Here is a 19,873-nt window from a genome sequence, read left to right on the forward strand (position 1 = left end):
CAACTGCAACTCGGATCTCGATTCTTGGCTAGAAATCCATCGAGGTAGTGACTCCCTCTACCTTGGTTCCGTCTCCTTAGACATTGTTCTATATCGACAGAAACAGCGTCCTACTAGCTCCTCAAATCACAATCTGCACACAGCTTCCCAAGCCCCGACAAGTGAAGAAACTGAGCCTTTCAGGCTCTACGCAATCCCGAAAAAAGGTTGAATCTACTCCTGGCCACAACGTCGATCCTTCCTAGCTGAGAAAGATGACCGGGCACTGCGTAGTGTTGAAATTTCTAAGTCTGACACGTTAGAAATTCCTACTGCATTATCTGGTTTATTTCACCTACTTGTTTATTTCATTAACAAGTTATTTATACATATAAATACTGAAAATAAACACAAATGCAGCCCTAACTCATATACAGATCAGCAACTGAAATACTAGACAAACACACAAGGGACACCGTTATTTTTGGACAATCGTCCCCGGAAAAATCCAATGCGGGAAAAACGGTGCAACAATTTTGAGGGTTTTATTATTATGTTGATTTCTTGAGTACAACTAGGGTGCCAAACTAGCTCACCCAACAAAGATTTTTACACAGCAGTAATACCTCTTCTCGAAGACAGATATTCAGCAAGTCTACCCCACGAAAATCCTTCTCGCCCTTCTCCAAGGCTCTACATATGCCCTGCTAGCCTCAGCGTAGCTCTAGAACCCTCTGCGTCAAACTTCTACCTCTTTGCGTCAGCTCTCTAGCCTTCTGCGTCACCCACATAGGCCCCTCAACCTTTGCACAGTCTCCAGCTGCCTCTATGTGGATCTTGTTGCCTTTGTGTAGCTCTAGCTGCCTCTGCATCAGCCTCTTCAGTCACTGCGCTGACCCTCTGGCACTATATCTGCCTCTCTACTATGTACTCATTGCCCCTCACTGCAACAGATCACTTGTTTGAATTTTCTCAGCAAACCCCGCTCCAGAAAATCGAACTCACTGATCAATCTTAGTGTATCTCCAATTGACCCTCAAGCCTCCTCTTATACTTTTCCTGTTGAGTCTTCAATGGCCGAGATTAAGTCTCTAATCAACAGCTAAGATTAGATTTGGCTTAATCCATGTCATTTAGAATATTCTCACCCAGTTTTATATTAATACCCATTAATATTTTAATTTTCCTAAGTTTAGACTTAGGAACTCCATTAAAAATATTAATTATTTTAATATCTCTCTAACCGGGTGGAATTTCCCCAATCCATTTATGGGTCTTGGAGACCTCATGTGCTTTAGCCTCTCCACCAATTTTCATGGCTAGAGCACATCCGATGCTACCACAAATCAGCACTCCCTCTTAGCTAGGAATGTGCTCTAGTAATGATCCACCACTGAACATCACACTGATCCTTCCACACTAGTACCTATGTTGATGCTTGCCCTGCTACCCAACATCCACTACACTGTTGCTTCCTGTACTGTTTCCTGTGTCTCTGCCACTACCACTGCTACATTTGTACTGCAGTTCCCTCTCAACATGCTACCCATGCTGCCCATAGCACTACCACTACTAACTGTTGCACTGCAACTCAGTTACCGACATGTAAGTAACTGATCTATCGAAATCCTGACATCCTTGTCAGTCCGTAAGCCTCCTGATGTTGAAGCGACCTCTATTGTTATCTTGTGCTCCCTCTGTTGCCTCTGCGTTGCTGCAAACACCTACGTACCTCTCGCACTGCTGCAACCCCCACTGTGCCTCTTGCACCATTGTAAACCCCATAGCGCTGTTACAGACCTCTGCACTCAGCACTGCCTTGTTGCTGCATCGCATCCTGCTTCTTCCCGACATCCGTCATCCTGCTACTATCATTTGAGGCTCCCGTAGCCGAATATGATCCAAGACTTTGGGCACCTCAAGGATCCTACCCCTCATCTTTTGTAGTCCTCCTGACTACAGCTCGATGTCACCCTACCTCTTCTCTAGAGGTGCATGAGCACTCATGGCACAATCATCATCAATCTCGACTTCTTTCTCTGCCTTAGCCGGAGCTGCCTTGGAGTCAGAAGCCTCTCCCTTATTCTTCTTCCTAGGACACTGGGTTGCATAATGACCCAGCTCCCTACAATGGAAGCACTTTATCTTGAACATGTCCTTCTTCCTCTTCCCCTACTGTCTCGTAGATGCCAGAGTCGCATCCTCCTCCTCCTCTTTCTTGATTCAACCTCCTTTGCTGCTACTCCCGGCCTTGGTCAACCGTCTAATCTCTCTTAGCGAAGAGCTACCCACATCTCTTCCCATCCTAGAAGGGTAGCTCTGCCCAAAATGCCTTGGACAAATGTCTCCCACTCCTCGGAGACTGCATTCAAGGTTGTCCTCACCATAAACTCCTGATCCAGCGTGGCCCCTATGGAAGTAAGTTGGTCCTAAATCTCCTGTAATCTGAGGAGGTATAGATCTATCTGCTCCCCCTTCTGCATTTGATACAACCGCAATTGATTCTCTAATAGCATCTTCCGCTGCACAGAAGTGCCCTGATACAATGTTGTCAAAGTATCCCACATCTCCTTTGTCGTGTTCTTTTCGGCAATATGTAGTACAACATGGTCCTTGACCCCATCAAGGATTATGCATTTTGCCTTCGCCATTGCATTCTCATACTTCTCATTATCAGTTGGGTGTACTAGGATAGCCACGGTTCTCAAGGCGAAGCCCTTGATGCGATGTTTATCCAAGACTAACAGGATATTGGCCTTCCAGATGACAAAATTGGAGGCCCTGTCCAACCTGTCCTGATCCCTCAGTCTGTTCATTGTCATCTCCACTCCTCTTCTAGACTCCCCCTGAGATTCAACTTCCCTCCTAGAAATCTCCCTCTAAGTCCTGATTTCCCTGTTGGAAATCTTCCCACCAAATGTCGAACCGCTCCTTTCCAATCCTCTTTGCAACTGCAACTCGAATCTGGATTTCTTGGCTAGAAATTCATCAAGGCAACAACTCCCTCTACCTTGGTTCTGTCCCGTTAGGTACTATTCTGCTCCAACAGAAACAGCACCCCACCAGCTCCACAATCTGCCCATAGCTCCCTAGGCCCCGAAACTGAAGAAACTGAGCCTTCTAGCTCTGCGCAATCCTAGCAAAGGCTGAATCACTCCCCTGGCCAACTGCATCAAGCCTACTTGGCTGAGTAAGATGATGTGGCTCTCCGTGAGCCTCTTTTGCCTCTCCAACTCTGCGTTGGCCCTATCTCTGGCTCAAAATGATGATGCAAACCCTCTACGCCACTCCTTCTCTACTGCCTTCGGATTAGGAGCAGCTCTGTCTCTCGGGACAGCGGCCTTCTGCTTAGGAGCAACTCCATCTCTCGGGACAGCTGCTACTACTGCAAATTTCTGATATTGCTAGTGCCTTCAGTCCTCCTATGATCTACAACGCTCTAATACCATGTTGAAATTTCTAAGTCTGACACGTCAGAAATTCCTACTACATTATCTGGTTTATTTCACCTACTTGTTTATTCCATTAACAAGTTATTTATACATATAAATACTGAAAATAAACACAAATGCAGCCTTAACTCATATATAGATCAGCAACTGAAATACTAGACAAACACACAAGGGACACCGTTATTTTTGGACAATTGTCCCCGGAAAAACCCAATGCGGGAAATACAATGCAGCAATTCTGAGGGTTTTATTATTATGCAGATTTCTTGAGTAAAAATAAGGTGCCAAACTGGCTCACCCAACAGATATTTTTACACGGCAGTAATAACTCTTCTCGGAGATAGATATTCAGCAAGTCTGCCCTACGAAAATCCTTTCGGCGCTTCTCCAAGGCTTTGCGTCAACCTTGCTAGCCTCAGCATAGCTCTAAAACCCTCTACGTCAGCCTTCTACCTCTCTGCATCAACTCTCTGGCCTTCTGCATCACCCACGCAGGCCCCTCAGCCTCTGCACAATCTCTAGCTGCCTCTGTGTGGCTCCTGCTGCCTTTGCGTAGCTCTGGCTGCCTCTGTGTCAGCCTCTTCAATCACTGCGCTAACCCTCCGGCACTATCTTTGCCTCTTTGCGATGTACTCACTGCCCCTCACTGCAACAAATCACTTGTTTGAATATTCTCAGCAAACCCTGCTCCAAAAAATCGAACTCACTGATCAATCTTGGTGTATCTCCAACTGACCCTCAAGCCTCCTCTTATACTTTTCCTGACGAGTCTTCAACGGCCGAGATTAAGTCTTTAATCAACAGCTAAGATTAGATTTGGATTGATCCATGTCATTGAGAACATTCTCACCCAATTTTATATTAATACCCATTGATATTTTAATTTTCCTAAGTTTAGACTTAGGAACTCCATTAAAAATATTAATTATTTTAATATCTCTCTAACCAGGTGGAATTTCCCCAAACCATTTATGGGTCTTGGAGATCTCATGTGCTTTAGCCTCTCCACCAATTTTCATGTCTAGAGCACATTTGATGTTACCACAAATCAACACGTAGGTCTGATCTGCCCCTCTTTGCCTCTGCACTTACCCTCTTCCTGGCTCGAAACGCTGACGCAGGCTCTATGTCACTTCTTCTCTATCTGCTTCTGCTCTGGAACAGCGTTGTCTCTCGGGACAGCTGCTACTACTACAAATTTCAGATTTCTGTTGGTGTCTTCAGTCCTCCTATGATCTACAATGCTCTGATACCATGTGAAAAATTTTGACTCTAACACATCAGAAATCCCTACTGCATTATCTGGTTTATTATCTCCTACTTGTTCTTTCAATTAACAAGTTACTTATCAATATAAATACCGAAATAAACACAAATGTAGCCTTCACACATATACAGATCAGTAACTGAAACAAACTAAGACAACTCAAGGGATACCGTTATTTTTGGACAATCATCCCCTGAAAAACCCAATGCAAGAAAACCGATGCAACAGATATGAGGGTTTTATTATTATGCAGTTTCTGAATACAACTAGGGTGCCAGAAATGGATCACCCCTCAGAGATTTTCCTTGGCAAAAGTATCTCTCCTTGGAGACAAATAGTCCAGCTGATCAGCAACTGAATGATTGATCCCACAGCGATTTCGACAGTGTCTTAGTTGGACAGCAAAAACTGCTCCAAGCTTCTCTCTAGAACCGCATCACCCTCGAGGGACTGTGTCACCCTCTTCTGCTCTGCGTATGCCTCTCAATGCTCAGTCTGCCCCACGAACCCTTCTGCCCAGCGTCAGCTTTGTAGCCCTCTGCGCAGCTCTGCTGCCTTTGCGTCAACCTCTTGGCCCTCTACGTCTTCTACGCTGGCCTCCTCAGCCTCTGCATCAGTCTTGGTTGCCTCTGCGTCAGCCTTCCTAGGCTCTACTCTGTCTCTTCGACACTTTCTCTGCTTCTCTAATATGTATTCTTGGCCTTCTACCAAACTGCCCCTCGCTGCAACAAATCACTAACTCGATTTCTCAGGAAACCCTGCACCAGAAAATCGAATTCTTGATCAACTTGGTGTATCTCCAACTGACCCTCAAGCCTCCTCTTATACTTTTCATGTTGATGATTAAATGACCGAGATTAAGTCCCTAACAAACAACTAAGATTAGATTTGGCTTGATCCTCGTCATTTAGAACTTTCTCACCCATTTTATATTAATACACATTATTTATATTTCCCTAAAGTTTAGACATAGAAACCCCATTGAAAATATTAATTATTTTAATATCTCTCTATCCGGGTGGAATTTACCCAAACGATTTATGGGTCTTGGAGATCTCATGTGCCTTAGCCTCTCCACCAATTTTCATGGCTAAAGCACATCCGATGCTACCAAAAATCAACATACTATAACGATATTCTCTTATATTAAGATGACAATTTAAACAAGAGAATTTGCATAATTAAACAATGGCAAATGAGATTGCAAACAGTGAAAAGAGAAAACTACTAATGCAAATGAGAACTAACTAGCTAGCAATGAAAGAAAAAGTTAGTAAGCATGATGAGGGCTAAAGCAAAGAGAAACTGACCAAGAAGAAGAGTCCTCCCTTTTAAACAAGGAGGGGGTTACACCATGGGATTTTCGTCCCAAGCTCCCCAAATTAAAAGCTTAGTTTATTATTAAAGTTGCAAATGAAAAAGGCCCTTCAATACAAGAGGAAAGGACTCTTTTCCAACTCAAGGAGATTACAATAATAAGGAGACTCAGTAACAACTTTCTCCTCAAGCCTGCAAGGCTGATCCACTAACAATTATGAACAGAAAACTTCAAAACAAGGGACCAAACCCTCTCTAGCTCACTGCCTCCACAGAGATCAAATGACAGTCAATAAATGCTCCCGGATTGAGGGATCTAGAGGCAGCTATGGCTCCTGGCCTAGTTCAAATTAATCACAAAAAATTGAGTTAAATTATGATTAAATTCTAAGGGTGACTTCTTATGGTTTGATGCTCTCAAGTATGATGAATCACAGCTATAACAGAGGCTGGATATTTCATGATGTATACACCTGCAAAACAGATATTAGACCTTTAAAATATATCTTTACACCAATGATCAAACTCTGCTTACGGCCAGGAAAGTAACAAGCCCAAACCCTCAAGGCCAGCTCCCAAAAATCGGTTCAGATTTGAATTAAAATTTAGTTGAATGTCAAGGGGAATTTTATTAAATTTCAAAGGCTTCAAGCTTTAGCATATTATGTAATTGACCAAATACTTCAGGCCCTATAGAAACCTTTCGCACCAGGTGGGAAAGATAGGCGTTAGGCTTGCGGCATGAGAGAGTTAGGCCTCCAAACAAAGCTTTCTCAGTCTCTGCAAAGACACAAAGTTAAACGAATGAACCCTCACAGTGTCAAATGGCAGACCCTCACAAAAATGACATAACATTTCTGCAAAAACAATGGTTAGTTAATAATTATAGAAATGATATTCCAGTCTCTTAATGCTTGCTGTTTAGCAAGGAAAGGCCAAATTTTGATCAAATGTGAGACAAAATGTAAGAGTTTTCAGACCTTTTATTCTTAAAAATTAATGTAAAAATCTTTCAAATAGGTATGCTTCAGATTAGTAGGGTCTGTGGCCCACTCAAGCTCATGGCTAGGAGGGATAAAGCCTCAAAGGCTTTGCCGCTAGCCTTCAAAAATAGTCTTAACTGATCAGCTCCAAGATAGGCTAGTCCGAAACAAAAAATGAGTGATGAAACCCTTCAAACATATGAATATAAACCTGCAAAAACACCGAGGGTTAGCTTATAAATTAGAGACACAATTTAGAGACCTTAAGAAGCCTGCGGCTTAGAAAATAAGGCTCAGAAATTCTGTGACTATGATAAAATTCCACAAGTAGATCAGGGCCACTGCTGGCAATTTTTTGTAAAATACAAAGCTAAAACCTTCCACAATCTACCTCAGATCGTTCTGCAATACAGAGATTAGTGGAATGACAATGGATCACAATAAAATTTCTTCAAAAGAAACCTTGCAGCTATAACCAGATACCTCAAAAAATTGTCTCAAATAATCGCCTCCAAGAGGCTAGTCTAAGCAAGTATAAAAATGCCTTTAAAAAAAATTGAAACACTAGATCAGAAATTAATATATATATATATATATATATATGAAGAGCGAGGTTTCTGAGATCTGTAGGCCTGTGGCTTACTTGAAAAGGTATTTCTAAACCTGCAATCAAAAAGGGTCAGAGAAAGAAACCCTTAAATCTTCCCAAAAATTTCGCTTTAAGAGCAGATGCTAGAAATATAGGCTTGCAGCCTCCAAAAATTTGCCCAAATAAAGATTTATAACCCAAGCCGAGATGGGATGAGGGTTAAGCCCTCAAGAAAACCTGTCCTTATTTGCTCAAAAGCCAGATCTATTCATGAATCCGAAAATTAGGAGAGATCCGAAGTTTGATCTAGATCTGCAAACAAAAACAAATGAAACCACACAATATATACAAAGATATCTCAAAAATATGTACAAGAGTTTGTATAAAATATGTACAAAAATATATTTACAAAATATACAATAAAATGATAGAAAATATCTACAAATAATTTACAAGTCCAATCTATGGGTATGGGGACACCTCCGCCCACATATCAAACAAGAGCTCTAGAAATAGCAGATAGATCAATGAAAGTTCTTTAAAATAAGTGAAAGATTTAATTTTTTAAATAGATGATCTTGGTAGAGTAAAAGGCAAAAACTCCCTTCAATGCGATATTATGATGATCCTTTGAGAGTCCCACCATGGGTTCTTCAGTTCTTGTTCCTCAAGTAGTTGGTTGGTTCAACTAAAACTTACCCAAGTCACTGAGATCTTATCAAAAATAAAAATAAAATTACACACTCAAAAGATATTTGTTAGCTCCACAGAGATTTGGATAGGGCAATGATAGAGTAGTCTAACGGTTTAACCGAAAACCAATAGATCTGCTCCGCCCAGTGTGTTTCTCCAGATCTGAACAACGATGCAAGATAACTATACACAGATGAATCTTCAAGAGCAAATGGAAATAACAAAATTAAAATACTATAAGAACATAAGCACAATATCAGAAAAATTTACCACAAGAAGTTGAAGAAGAACACCATAGATATGCCCCCAAAGACTTTTGCTTTTGTTAATCAGAGAAAATATTATAGAGCACCCATCCAATTACACCATCCAAACATGTTTACAATGAGGAGCCTTAGGCTCAATTTATAGAAGATTGAGAGACCTAGATCCCCCTCCAAGTGGAAAATGGCTAGGTCCCGTGAAGTGCACAAATTTGACTTGATCCTAGAGAATAACGGCTAGTTGAAGCTTGATTCATGCCAAAACTGAATCCTGGCACTTGATCTAGAAGAAGAAATTCGAATTTGTTGAATAAACTTTGATCTAAGTCCAAAAAATATTTTTTTCAATTTTTTCTCCTTGAAAAAATCCCCTTCAGTTAACCACCATGGCGCAAAAGTTTGATTTTTTTCCCTCATTCAATTTAACCTCGTTCATTGAGTTGACATGATGCTTGATGGTTCATAGATACGTTTTGGCTTTAGGATTGGTTGAATTCAGTGATAACAAATTAGAGTTTTGACTTGATAACTGATGATTTGCCTTGATAACAATGCTAGGTGGGCACAGTGACTTTCTGTGACTAATATTGGTATTAAATAGTGATTCTGTATTGGTATCATTGGCATTGACACATTGGTTGAAGTATAAACACTTGTGATTCAGTATGTAGTAATCTCACAATTAATGGATGGAACTTATATGACTTCTTTCTGATGTATGCATTCATATTTAGTGATAGAAATGATTCATGCTATGATCATAAGAATGGCTTCATAAAGTTTGATTGGATAGTGCTTTGTAAATAAAAGGTTGTTGTAACTCGGTATTTGGATGTGAGCTCTACCTGATACTTGGTCCAAAGAGTTTGTCATAGGGATATTGGCAAAAATTTTATGATTTTGATATTAGTTTTGATCTGCCATTTAAAGCTTGATAACGCTGACTTGGTCATTTTGATTGCACAGTATTGATTTTTGTAAGGCTGAGCATATTGGTTTGGTCAAGTGTTATGTTTGCATAAAGCATTGTATGAAGTTGTAATGTCCCTTCCTAGAATAATTTCCATGAATTTACTTTCACAATTTTGGCAATTTTGTTTATTATGGGACCCACGAAATTTTGGGCTAAGACTTAGGAGATGGAGGCCGAAAATATTTTTGTTTGTAAGATGTGGGGGCCACACCACATGAAGTATGCATTTCCTTAGAGGGAAATTTGATTTTCTAAGGTAGGAGGTCGAAATGCTTGATGGAGGGGCCCACATGGGAAGGCAACTCAAAAATTATAAATAGAAGGGGCCTAGCAGCTATTGGGGTCTTTTGTCAATCATACATTTCTCTTGTTGCTCGAGCTGCTTAGTCGGGTCACAGTGTTGTTCAGCGCAAAGCTTTCCAAGGGGAGAGCTCACCCTTCTTTCGGTGGACTACGAGTGCCACCCTAGGGAGGTAAGATTGTACCAATTTGGAGGGGAGACTGGAGGAGCTCAGGGTACATCGTGCAACCTTTCTCTCAGTCAGCTTCGTACTCCAAGAGGACGCAGTAAGGGACCATGTACCAACCATTTCAGCTATCTTCCAAGAGGCATTTTCCAGGAGAAAATTTGTATAGTTGCTCTAAGGGAAAGACAAGCTAGTTTAGGAGTTTGGGGGTCAGATATTGTTGCATTGAGGCAGAACGAAATTTACTCACTCGGGGCCTATGCAGGAACCACTTTCTGGGTACATGTGGGAGATTGGAGGAAGAGTTTGGGAGCTGGATTTTGCCAGGAGAATTGAGGAGATCATTTGGGAGGTGAAACTCAGTATTTTTGGAGTGATTGGAGGAATGTTACAAAGGGATTGTTGACCGGGCCATATTTTTCAACCAGTTGATGAGAACGTGGTAATTGGGGCCAATTTTCGACAGTCAAAACTAGGCCAAACCCTATTTGGGTTTTGGTGGGTTATTTGAGAGGAGTCCGGGGTTAATTTTGCATAATTTTCTGAGCACTGAAGGTGGGTCTTTCAGCAGTATCTTTCTAGCAGAAAATGAAGTTTTCCAGGGCAGTGCATGGCATATTTGGAGTAGCTCACTCTCTCATCTGGGCGTTGTATTTCCTCACCTGGGTCTTGTCAAGCTTGCCATTGAGGCAAGCCCAGGTGCATTCCATCCATACCATTGTACTATTGCTCCAAGTATTTAATAAAACAACTTAGTTGAATGGTGATTTTTGGATATTTCATGGATGTTCACTTACTTTTCTGAATTTTGTGCTTGCGTGTATAATTTTGCTTTGTATATCATTGTTTTTCCTAATTAGGAACATTACAGAAGAAAGCACCCTGAGCCTGGTATGTTTGCATTAACAATTATCTGGTGAAGCTGGAAGATGAGTCGATCCAAACCTTTACTTCAAAAGTGGTCCAAGGTATGACTTTGATTTTTGGTTATATATGTTGATGGTCTATTCTTGACAGGTAATGAGCCTCTGATGATCAAAGTAAGAGGGAGTTGGCCTCTGAAGATAAAATGAAGAATCACGGCATGATGAATTACTTTTTGAAGTATGGAAAAGAAAAGATATATCGTGAAGTTATTTAAGGAAGTGGAAATGCGAATCCTTGGACACTCCAATTAAGTTTCAAGAAGTTATGAAGAGTATTGTTGAACCTAACTTGGCAACTGATAGTTGATTGAAGCATTGATGTTTCATGTGAACACTCGTCCATACATATATATGTTTTGCATAAAACCTGATTGAGTCGCTTCATCCATTGAGTTGTCGTCGAGCGCCCTTCGAGATATTTGCATGGGACGATCAATTTTTTTGGTCTGAGATATTCTTCCTGTAATATGTGACTGCATGGATGTATTGATGTTGTTTGGGATGAGCACATTTGGGTGCTACCTTATTATGAGATCTATTACAATATTTTTGGATGAGAAGTTCGTAGCTTTAAGCACGACCGTGGTTGAGTACGACGTTGTTGGCATGACTAGTTGTGAGGCAAGTTGAAGAAGCTCTTTGAAGAGTTGTTTGAGTAGGTTCTGGATATGACAGGGATACATTGATCCAATTGGGGGAGAATCCTGTATATAGCTGGGACCGAGATACCTTCAGTTGGTGTTGTTGTACGAGACAAGCTTAGGCTTGTGATTGCTGCCTCCATGAGAGGGAAGATGAATAAGGTATCCTTTTTCTGATATATATTGTGTTCTAATGTAATGTTTGATTTGATGTCCTGTATCACCTATTGCTTGATATGGGGTTGAAAATGTTTTGCTCCCCCATGAGATTCCAGGTGGAGATGTGCTCCCTAATATTGTTTCGGATTGATGTGTGCTCTCCGATGTGATAGAGGGTGGTAGCTTAAGCTCCCCTCTGATGTCAAATTCTTCTTCTTTTAGATTCGAGAATTTTTAGCATATGAGCAGAGACAATCAAGAGATAAGTTGGGATAAGAAGAGATGAGCAGTGATGACATTTGATGACGAAATACTTGAGATTGGATATGATTTGATGACATGATTCTTGTGATGATTACATGATGCAACTGGAATTTCTCCCTACTTGAGAGGAAATGTTATTTTGACAGCTCAGTGACAAATTCCAACCATGGGACGAGTTTCCTCTTTTCGAGAGGACCAATTTTGGCTATTGAAGCGCTCAATTTGGACAAGGAAAAGTGTAATTTTGAATTCAGCCCCACATGTGCATATTTGATCAGCTTGGCCCTAAAGAAAATTGAACACCCTTGGAAGGCTATAAATACAAGTGACCTCAACTTCCTTTGGACATCATCTTGGATCATTCATCTATTCTCTTTCTTGGTTTTGGCTCACACAGGTTTGAGGCAGGTCCATGGAGATTGGCTCGCACAGGTCTAAAATTGTAGGGTCTGAAGCTCACACGAACATTCTAGGGTTTTGGTTTCTGACCACAGGCATGACATAGGTAGTTTTCGGTCACAACTGTAGGCATGCAGACCTATGCGTGTGGTTGAAGGGTTTCAGCTGCATGCACGACAATTTCTCTGTGTAGTTAGGACCTAGGGTTTGGTTTTACAGTTAATCGAAGTGTTCGACAATTGACTGCAGACAGTGACAGTTGACCACCGACATCTGAAGCAAGGTTTTGATTATTTGGGTTCATCTTATGGATGTTGATTAGTTGATTTTGTTGGATAGGATTATGATTGAAAATATGGATCATTGTACTCTCCTTTGTTGAATCATTCATTGGCAATCTAATAAGAAGAAGAATTTGAAAGGGTTTTCCCCATAGTGGGTTTTGTCCTGGTCTCCGACCAATCCCAGTGTATCTATATGTGAATGTTTTTCTTCTATTGTTCCTTTATGTTTCATTGCATTGATGATGATATTGTTCTTTCTACATAGTCGCATATGTTGTTGAATAGTGAAGTAAATTTGAATACTGTTATGATATCGAAATAATGAAATGCAATTATTAAAGCAAAGAAGAATATAGCCCTAAGAAAAATTAATAGAGAAAGGACCACAAAAATCTGAATGAACAAGGTCCAAAATACCCTTGGCCCTATTATCTTTGTAAGAAAAGAGGTTTTGGCATACTTGCCAAGTGTGCAGCCCATACACACCTCATGCTAATCCACGCTACACTATAGCAGCCATATCGCTATCTCCTTGAGAATCTTCAACGCATTATGGTGCAAACGCCCCATGCGCCTATGCCATAACTCCCCAGGCTCCTTGCTTGAGTCACAGCTCCCTCTACTAGTTGATGTTGTGGTTGTTTCAAACTGCAATCTGTACAGGCTCTTGTGCCTAACCCCAATCTGCTTAGCCACCTTGGAGTCTGAAAGTTTTCTAAAAATCGTACCTTGTCTGAAGGTCACCTCGTACCCTCTATCCTCCAATGCTAAAATTGAAATGAGGTTCTTCTTGAGCCTAAGTATGTAAAGGACATCCCTATGATACAAAGGATTTCTAGACTCCCTCTCAAATCAAACTGTACTAGTACCCTCTATTGGAAAATCATGAGGCTTCGGGATTTAATTAGATTTTTCCTTACCTTGATAAATGTTTTTGAAATTAGTTGATTTCTTATTTATTTAATTATGCTCTTCTTCATCAAACAATTATCAAAATTGAAACGTGAAGATCACATAAACAAAAGAACACAAGATGTAAGCTTCAAGCTAGGGGAAAACCCATAAATTTCTCTTCTTATCAAATCAAAACAAATGAGATATCCAAGACCCATAACCACAAAAACTTCCACCTCTATATGCCAAGTCAAACCTTCCTTCATTCCAGTGCATTCATCAGCAAGAGATCAGCAACAAGAGATGTACCAAGACAGATCTTCCTCAAACTCTAGCACAAGATGATATCCTTTCTTTCAGACTTCGTTCTTCAACTTTTGCTCTGCCCTCTCCGTGATATTTCAGACCATAATCCATCAAGTGTGTGTGTCCAAATAAGCTCCATCTTCCCTCTACTTATATAATTCTGAGGGGTGTGAATAGACATGTCCATTAGGGCAAGGCCGACATGACATGTAGGCCAACTTGACACCTAGAGGGGTTTCTGACCCAAAATTACATATTTAAAATATTATTTTTCCTTTTTCTTTACAATAGGTCCAAATAGGACTTTGACTCTTTGACTCAAAAACCTAGAAACATGAAGAACATGCTTGTTTAGAAAAATAATAATAATAATTTTTCTTTTCTTTTCATATAAAATCAATAATGGTACAAATTATGAAGATTGAACTTAGTTACATTCTCCAACACTCCCTCTTAACTAGGGAGGTATTCACAATTGTACACCTAGGACATGGATACTCTCAAACTGAAATATTCTCATAAGAAGAGTTGGAATGATAAGCCATCTTTAACCATCAAAATCATAACCAGAATTGTCAACATGGTAAGGTTTTTAACTGACAAGCTCTATTTATATCAATCAGAGCATAATGCTAGGAAGCTTTATGTGAGACACCACACTACTTCTTAAGGTACATACCCCATCTGGATGTTCATTGGGTATGTCCTTTTAGGACTATTCTTATCTTGGATTCCCAATCCTTAAAGAATATTTGTCCTCTTCGACAACTCTTGTCTTGGATACCTGTCCAATCCTCAAAGAGTGTCAGTCTACTTCCTATCTTGGATTCTCTATCCTCGAGGAAATCTTAGATGCTTATTCAATCCTCCAAACCCCATTATCCCTCCATGGTCTTCACTAGACATATGCAGTTAGTCCTAACCTAGTGCATGATACATGAAGAAGAGAATATAATGTCCAACATTTCTCCCTCTCATCAGAGAGGAGATCCTCATTCCCTCTCAATCAAGGAATAGATCCTTGCTCCTTTTCAAATATTAAGGAGATTACTTACTCCCTCTCAAGCATAGAGGAGATTTCTTACTTCCTTTTAACTAGGAAGACATAACCACAAGCCTTTTATCTTGTCACAAACTTCATTAATATATCAGCTACTAGTTCATGAATATCTTCAATTAGTAACTTCATGGCGCCTCTTCCTTTGCATTTCATTATATTGCGCAAAAAATTATTTTGTGACAGGGTTTAGGCCATCAACCTTTCATATCACTTTCCTCTGGTCATCATCAATAAAGGCATTATATTGAGCCAATCAAGGTGGGGCTCAATTATAGCTTACTCCTTCAAGGATTACCAAAACCATCCACTCAATCCATGTATTCTTTGAATTGAGTCTTTAACTGCCATTATGAATTTCTACAACATTCTTCCAAGTAGCAAAACCATATATCTACCAGGTAACCAATATCAAAAACATAAATATCATGATTACCTCAACATGATGGCCTCTTGTCAAATCCAGCTTACTTGTTTCCTTTGAAATCAAATCCTTTTGCATGGTCCATCTCCATATTGTAAAAGAAAATATCTCCATGCTTTCACTTTTCAATCAAAGTGCCCACGGAATGAACTAGTTCAAAAGCTACAATATCTTCTTCCTTGGAGTTGTCATAGTCAACTCTTTCTTTATGAGACCATAATTGGTGTAGATCAATATCATCAAACGAACTCTCCTTCCAGCCTCTTCACATGCTTTATCTTCCAATCATCAATGTGTTTTGGAATGACTTATCAGCTAGATGTTTCAACATCATGTCCATCAGGGTCCTTTTTCCCTCTTTCCATCATGCTCATCATTTTCAATGAGACATTAACAAGCACGAGTGTTGTTGTTCTTGCTCAAGTGTGAACAAGTTGTAATCTAGCTTAGACTAAGCATAACTTAGGAAAAAACACATATTAGTATGTTGGCTTATTGAGCTAAATAAACTTAGGAAAATTAAAGTAATTTACTTTAGTAAAAAAAAATTAATCTTAGTCATTGATCTCAAGTGAGGCAAGATCTAATCTCGATCGTTAATCTCTTTGAGATTAAGGTTAGGGTTAGCGATTTAGCTTGGTGTTAAGTTATAAAAGTAAGGTTGAGGAGAGGAGAAACACATACTATAGCAACACAAGATTCAGAGAGGCATCTCAATGAGCGATGTATTGGGTTTGAGGGAATGCAGAAAGGCTAGAGATCTAGATCTATAGAAAAGATCAAGCACCGATCAAGGGCAAATCTGTTGGATCAAATCCAGGTTATTTGTATTCTGAATTTTTCATAGTTGGGCCATTATCTCAAGACAAAAACCCAAGTAGGTTTTGAGTCATTTTTTAAGGATGAATTGATTTGATTGGGCAGAAATTTGTTTGTGTCATTTGTTGAAATTATAGCTATGGTCATCTTCATAAAATTATTTATTATCATTCTACTTGAGAAGATCAAATTATTATTGTTTCTAGCATGATCTTCATGCTTTTGATTTGGTCAAAAATGTATTTTTTGGAAAGAAGAAAAATATTATTTTATTTGTAATTACAAGTGGCTCCACATGTGCTAAGTTGGCCAGGGCCCTTCTAGATGGTCAAGTCGACCTACCTAGAAACTCACTCATTCAGATCAAATCAGCACTTCTAGATGGTCAAGTCAATTTTTCTACAAAGGCACCCATTCGGATCTCATGATGGATATATAAAGAGTTTCATTTGTCCTCCTTGCCAAGCAATTCGATCACACATACATTGCTCATTTGTTCCATTGTTGCGAAAATCGCGAGTTTTTCCCTAAAACAATTAAATCGGCCTATTAAATGGACGATTTTTTCATTTTGAAAGAAAATGTGATTTAATCGCGATCAAACCCAAAAATAAAAATAAAAAAAAATTCTTCTTCTTCTTCTTCTTCTTCTTTTCCTAATTTTTACCGATTTTTTTCTTTTTCAGGACCCGCGCCGATTTAATCCTAATCACGATTATCGCAACATTAAGATTTTGTTCTCCTAAGCGAAGGTATTTAAAGAAGGGTTCAATGGTTAGATCAAGTGAAGAAGGATCTCTTCTATCTTTCATTGAGATCTATATTGATTCGTTGCTGCTGTGGGTCAAGTTTGGTGGTCCGAGATCTGCTCATTATATAAGTCTGGTGGTCCAAGATTTGCTCCTTATTCTTGTGATCTGAAGTCTGATGGTCCAAGATCTGCTCCTTATTCTTGTGATATGAAATCTGATCTGCTTGTCGAGATCTTACTCAGATTTGCCTCTAGTTCAAGATCTGAAGCTATTCCGGAATTGTGATTTGTCGAGATGTAACTCAGATCTGCCTCTAGTCCGAGATCTAAAGCTATTCCAAAATTGTGATTTGTCAAGATCTAACTCAGAACTGCCTCAAGTCTGAGATCTGAAGCTATTCCAGAATTATAAATTGATCAGAATTTTTGTGCCTCTACAGATCTAAAGTCTGAGCCTCAAGAAGGAAGAGACCTGAGTTTTGTTTCTGTGGTATGGTGAGAGGATCAGCCTCTTGTTTGTGATCTTGTTGGAAGACTTTGTGAAGAGGACCTTAGCACTTGTGGAAGCCATCTTGATTGGTCAGTATTGTCTATGTATTGATGTCTTGTTGAAGGATCTCTTTAAGGAAAGGTTTGATTGGGTTTTCCCCCTTGTGGGGTTTTGCCCTGGTCTTTGACCTAAACATTGGTGTCTCTTGTTTTTGTGCTCTCTACTTTCTTATCACTGCTATTGGTTGAATTTCTGATGTATAATTGTTTGATGAAAATTGACTAAGCTAAACTGATGGTAAATAATATCACAAGTAATTATTTGTAGATCAGAAATGGTTTTTCGACATCATTGTTTCATGTGATCGGTTATTTAAATTTGTTTCTGCTGAATTTATGTTAGGAACCTAGTTGTGTATTTATTTAGTAGATCAGCTCTCTGCTAGGAATTATGTGTCGGGTGCTAGGTTTGTAGAAATCTAACAAAAAGGTGTGTCGAAAGTAGTTGATGGTAGCACATCCCATTGAGAGAGAGGTGGCTTGGCCAAGTAAAATAATGCTTTTGTTTCTATAGAGAAAGAGTTTACAACTGACAACTTTTATGACCTGACAGGTGAAAATGCAATTGCATGTGATCAATAAAGGTGTCTGGAAAGTAGTTTATAGTATATGTCCTATGCCTAGATATCTAGATGCATTAATGAATTGGGAAGGTAAAGATAGCAGAGTCAAGGAACTTATTGGGTTGGGCTATGCATATAAATTAGTTTATCTTATGAAAACATCCATAGAAGTGTGGGAGTTCTGGAAATGTTATTTGGCTTGAAGGCATGGAAGTTTGCAATCACAAATCTCTAATTCCAAGATGTCATAAGACGAACATAGGCTAATCGCATCAAACAATTTAAAATCCTTAATGAGTCATCTTGTAGAAATAAGGAATTACCATCCTAAACATTGAATACAATAGTGGCAGCTCTTATTAAATAGTAATAAAGAATGCAAAATTCTCAAGGACCTACAAATGACATTCACTATATGGCAATTTTGGTGTGAGCAGCAAGAAACTGATGGGCATAAGAGTGGGTGGGAAATGCTTTATTGTGGGAACCAGCGGCAAATAGCCTGGGATTGTAGAATAAGGGCTTTAGACTTGCTCAAGAAGAGTGAATATGATGAACATGGAGAACAATGTAATGGTTGTGAAGGACACTTGGAGTTTGCGAGTAGTGATGTATTATTTTGAGGTGGGATTGCTGATATAACGGATGATTCAATGCTGCATGTAGTAAAAGGTAACTAGTAGAAGATATGTCTCCAGGTTTGCTTCCAAGCATTTGGGAACATGCAGGGTGGCGGTTGAAGATTTTGCTTAGAAGATCTCGTAGCTCTGACAAAGCTACAAATTTTGCCTCCGGCGTTAAAAGAGATGACAAATCACTCATAAGAGAACAGAGGAGGAAATTGAATGTAGGTGGGTGTCTTCATCAGCCGTTCGTTTCGGTGGTTGCGTGTTTAGCTGCGGGGGATAACAATCAGCAATTAGTAAGTAAACGTTATGTTTGCTTAGGGAGAGCGATGTTGCAAGAGCAGTAGCACATTTAATAGCCTAACTGCAAAGGGTATTGTGTGTATGAGAGAGAGAGAATCCATGTTCGCGTCGTGAGACTCTCCTCGCATCTATGTATGTAAGCCGGTTCATTTATAACAGAAACAGAAGAATCCCTGCCATTCTCCCGGGAATAAAACCTACACTAATGATCCATCCCTGTCTAATTCATCCATGTTCAAGGCCGCCTCTAGAGTGTGACCCGGAAAAATGAGAAGGAATGTGTTGGTCAGGATGGATCCGTGAGTGTGAGCGTACAGGTAGTCCACAGATTTGAAAGACATAATCATAATGCAGGACATAGATCATATTTAGAATGCTGCTGCCTGTGCCAAGCTGCTACTGTGGGTGAACTAAAGATTCCAATACTCTTTAATCATCCATCAAAGGACTCTACAAGAACAATCATAACATATATGATCATGATAAAGAAGCATAGACAATCACATACCTTGAGATGATTGTACAATGCTGAAGGGGAAACCATGCTGATCCTTCCTCGGACGGAGCCCACGAATTCGGAGATGTCTGAAATTTAGCAAACTAGACTGCAATGTGATGGCCTTGTGACAAAAGGCTTCACCATACCCTCTTAAAGTGGAAGAGTAAAAAGAAATTATGGTTCACCTCTCTATTTCTTATAAACTCCTTTTTAACGTTGATGATGGCGGTTAATCTGTCATTAAAATAGAGTATTTCGAAGGACCTTAAAAAATAATTGTTTTATTTTTGTGGTGGAATAAGGTTTATAGTTTGGGATTCTAAAAAGTATATATTGATTTATATATTATTATTTTTTTTTATAGAAACGGGTAGTGGATATATTAGAAACTTGGCCTTAATGCCAAAGAGCGGATTACAAAAGTTG

At 39.6% G+C, this 19,873-nt stretch overlaps 1 protein-coding gene across 3 annotated transcripts in view; it reads right to left on the reverse strand.

The window, feature by feature from the left end:
- The window catches only part of LOC149238917 (2-dehydro-3-deoxyphosphooctonate aldolase 1-like), a 459,022-nt gene extending 439,403 nt beyond the window's left edge, over positions 1–19,619 (reverse strand). For 2 of the 3 annotated variants that reach the window (XM_089373239.1, XM_089373240.1), the window contains exon 1: positions 19,457–19,619. In XM_089373239.1, the coding sequence (XP_089229365.1) occupies positions 19,457–19,492 (36 nt within the window). In that variant the 5' untranslated portion in view covers positions 19,493–19,619. The remainder of the gene's footprint in view (positions 1–19,456) is intronic. The other variant, XM_089373238.1, reaches the window with a different exon arrangement.
- Positions 19,620–19,873: the final 254 nt, after the last annotated feature.

This window comes from Pinus tabuliformis, chromosome 8 (genome assembly GCF_031772625.1).
Source record: "Pinus tabuliformis cultivar Carrire ecotype Pingquan chromosome 8, CPIR1, whole genome shotgun sequence".
Classification (NCBI taxonomy): domain Eukaryota; kingdom Viridiplantae; phylum Streptophyta; class Pinopsida; order Pinales; family Pinaceae; genus Pinus; species Pinus tabuliformis.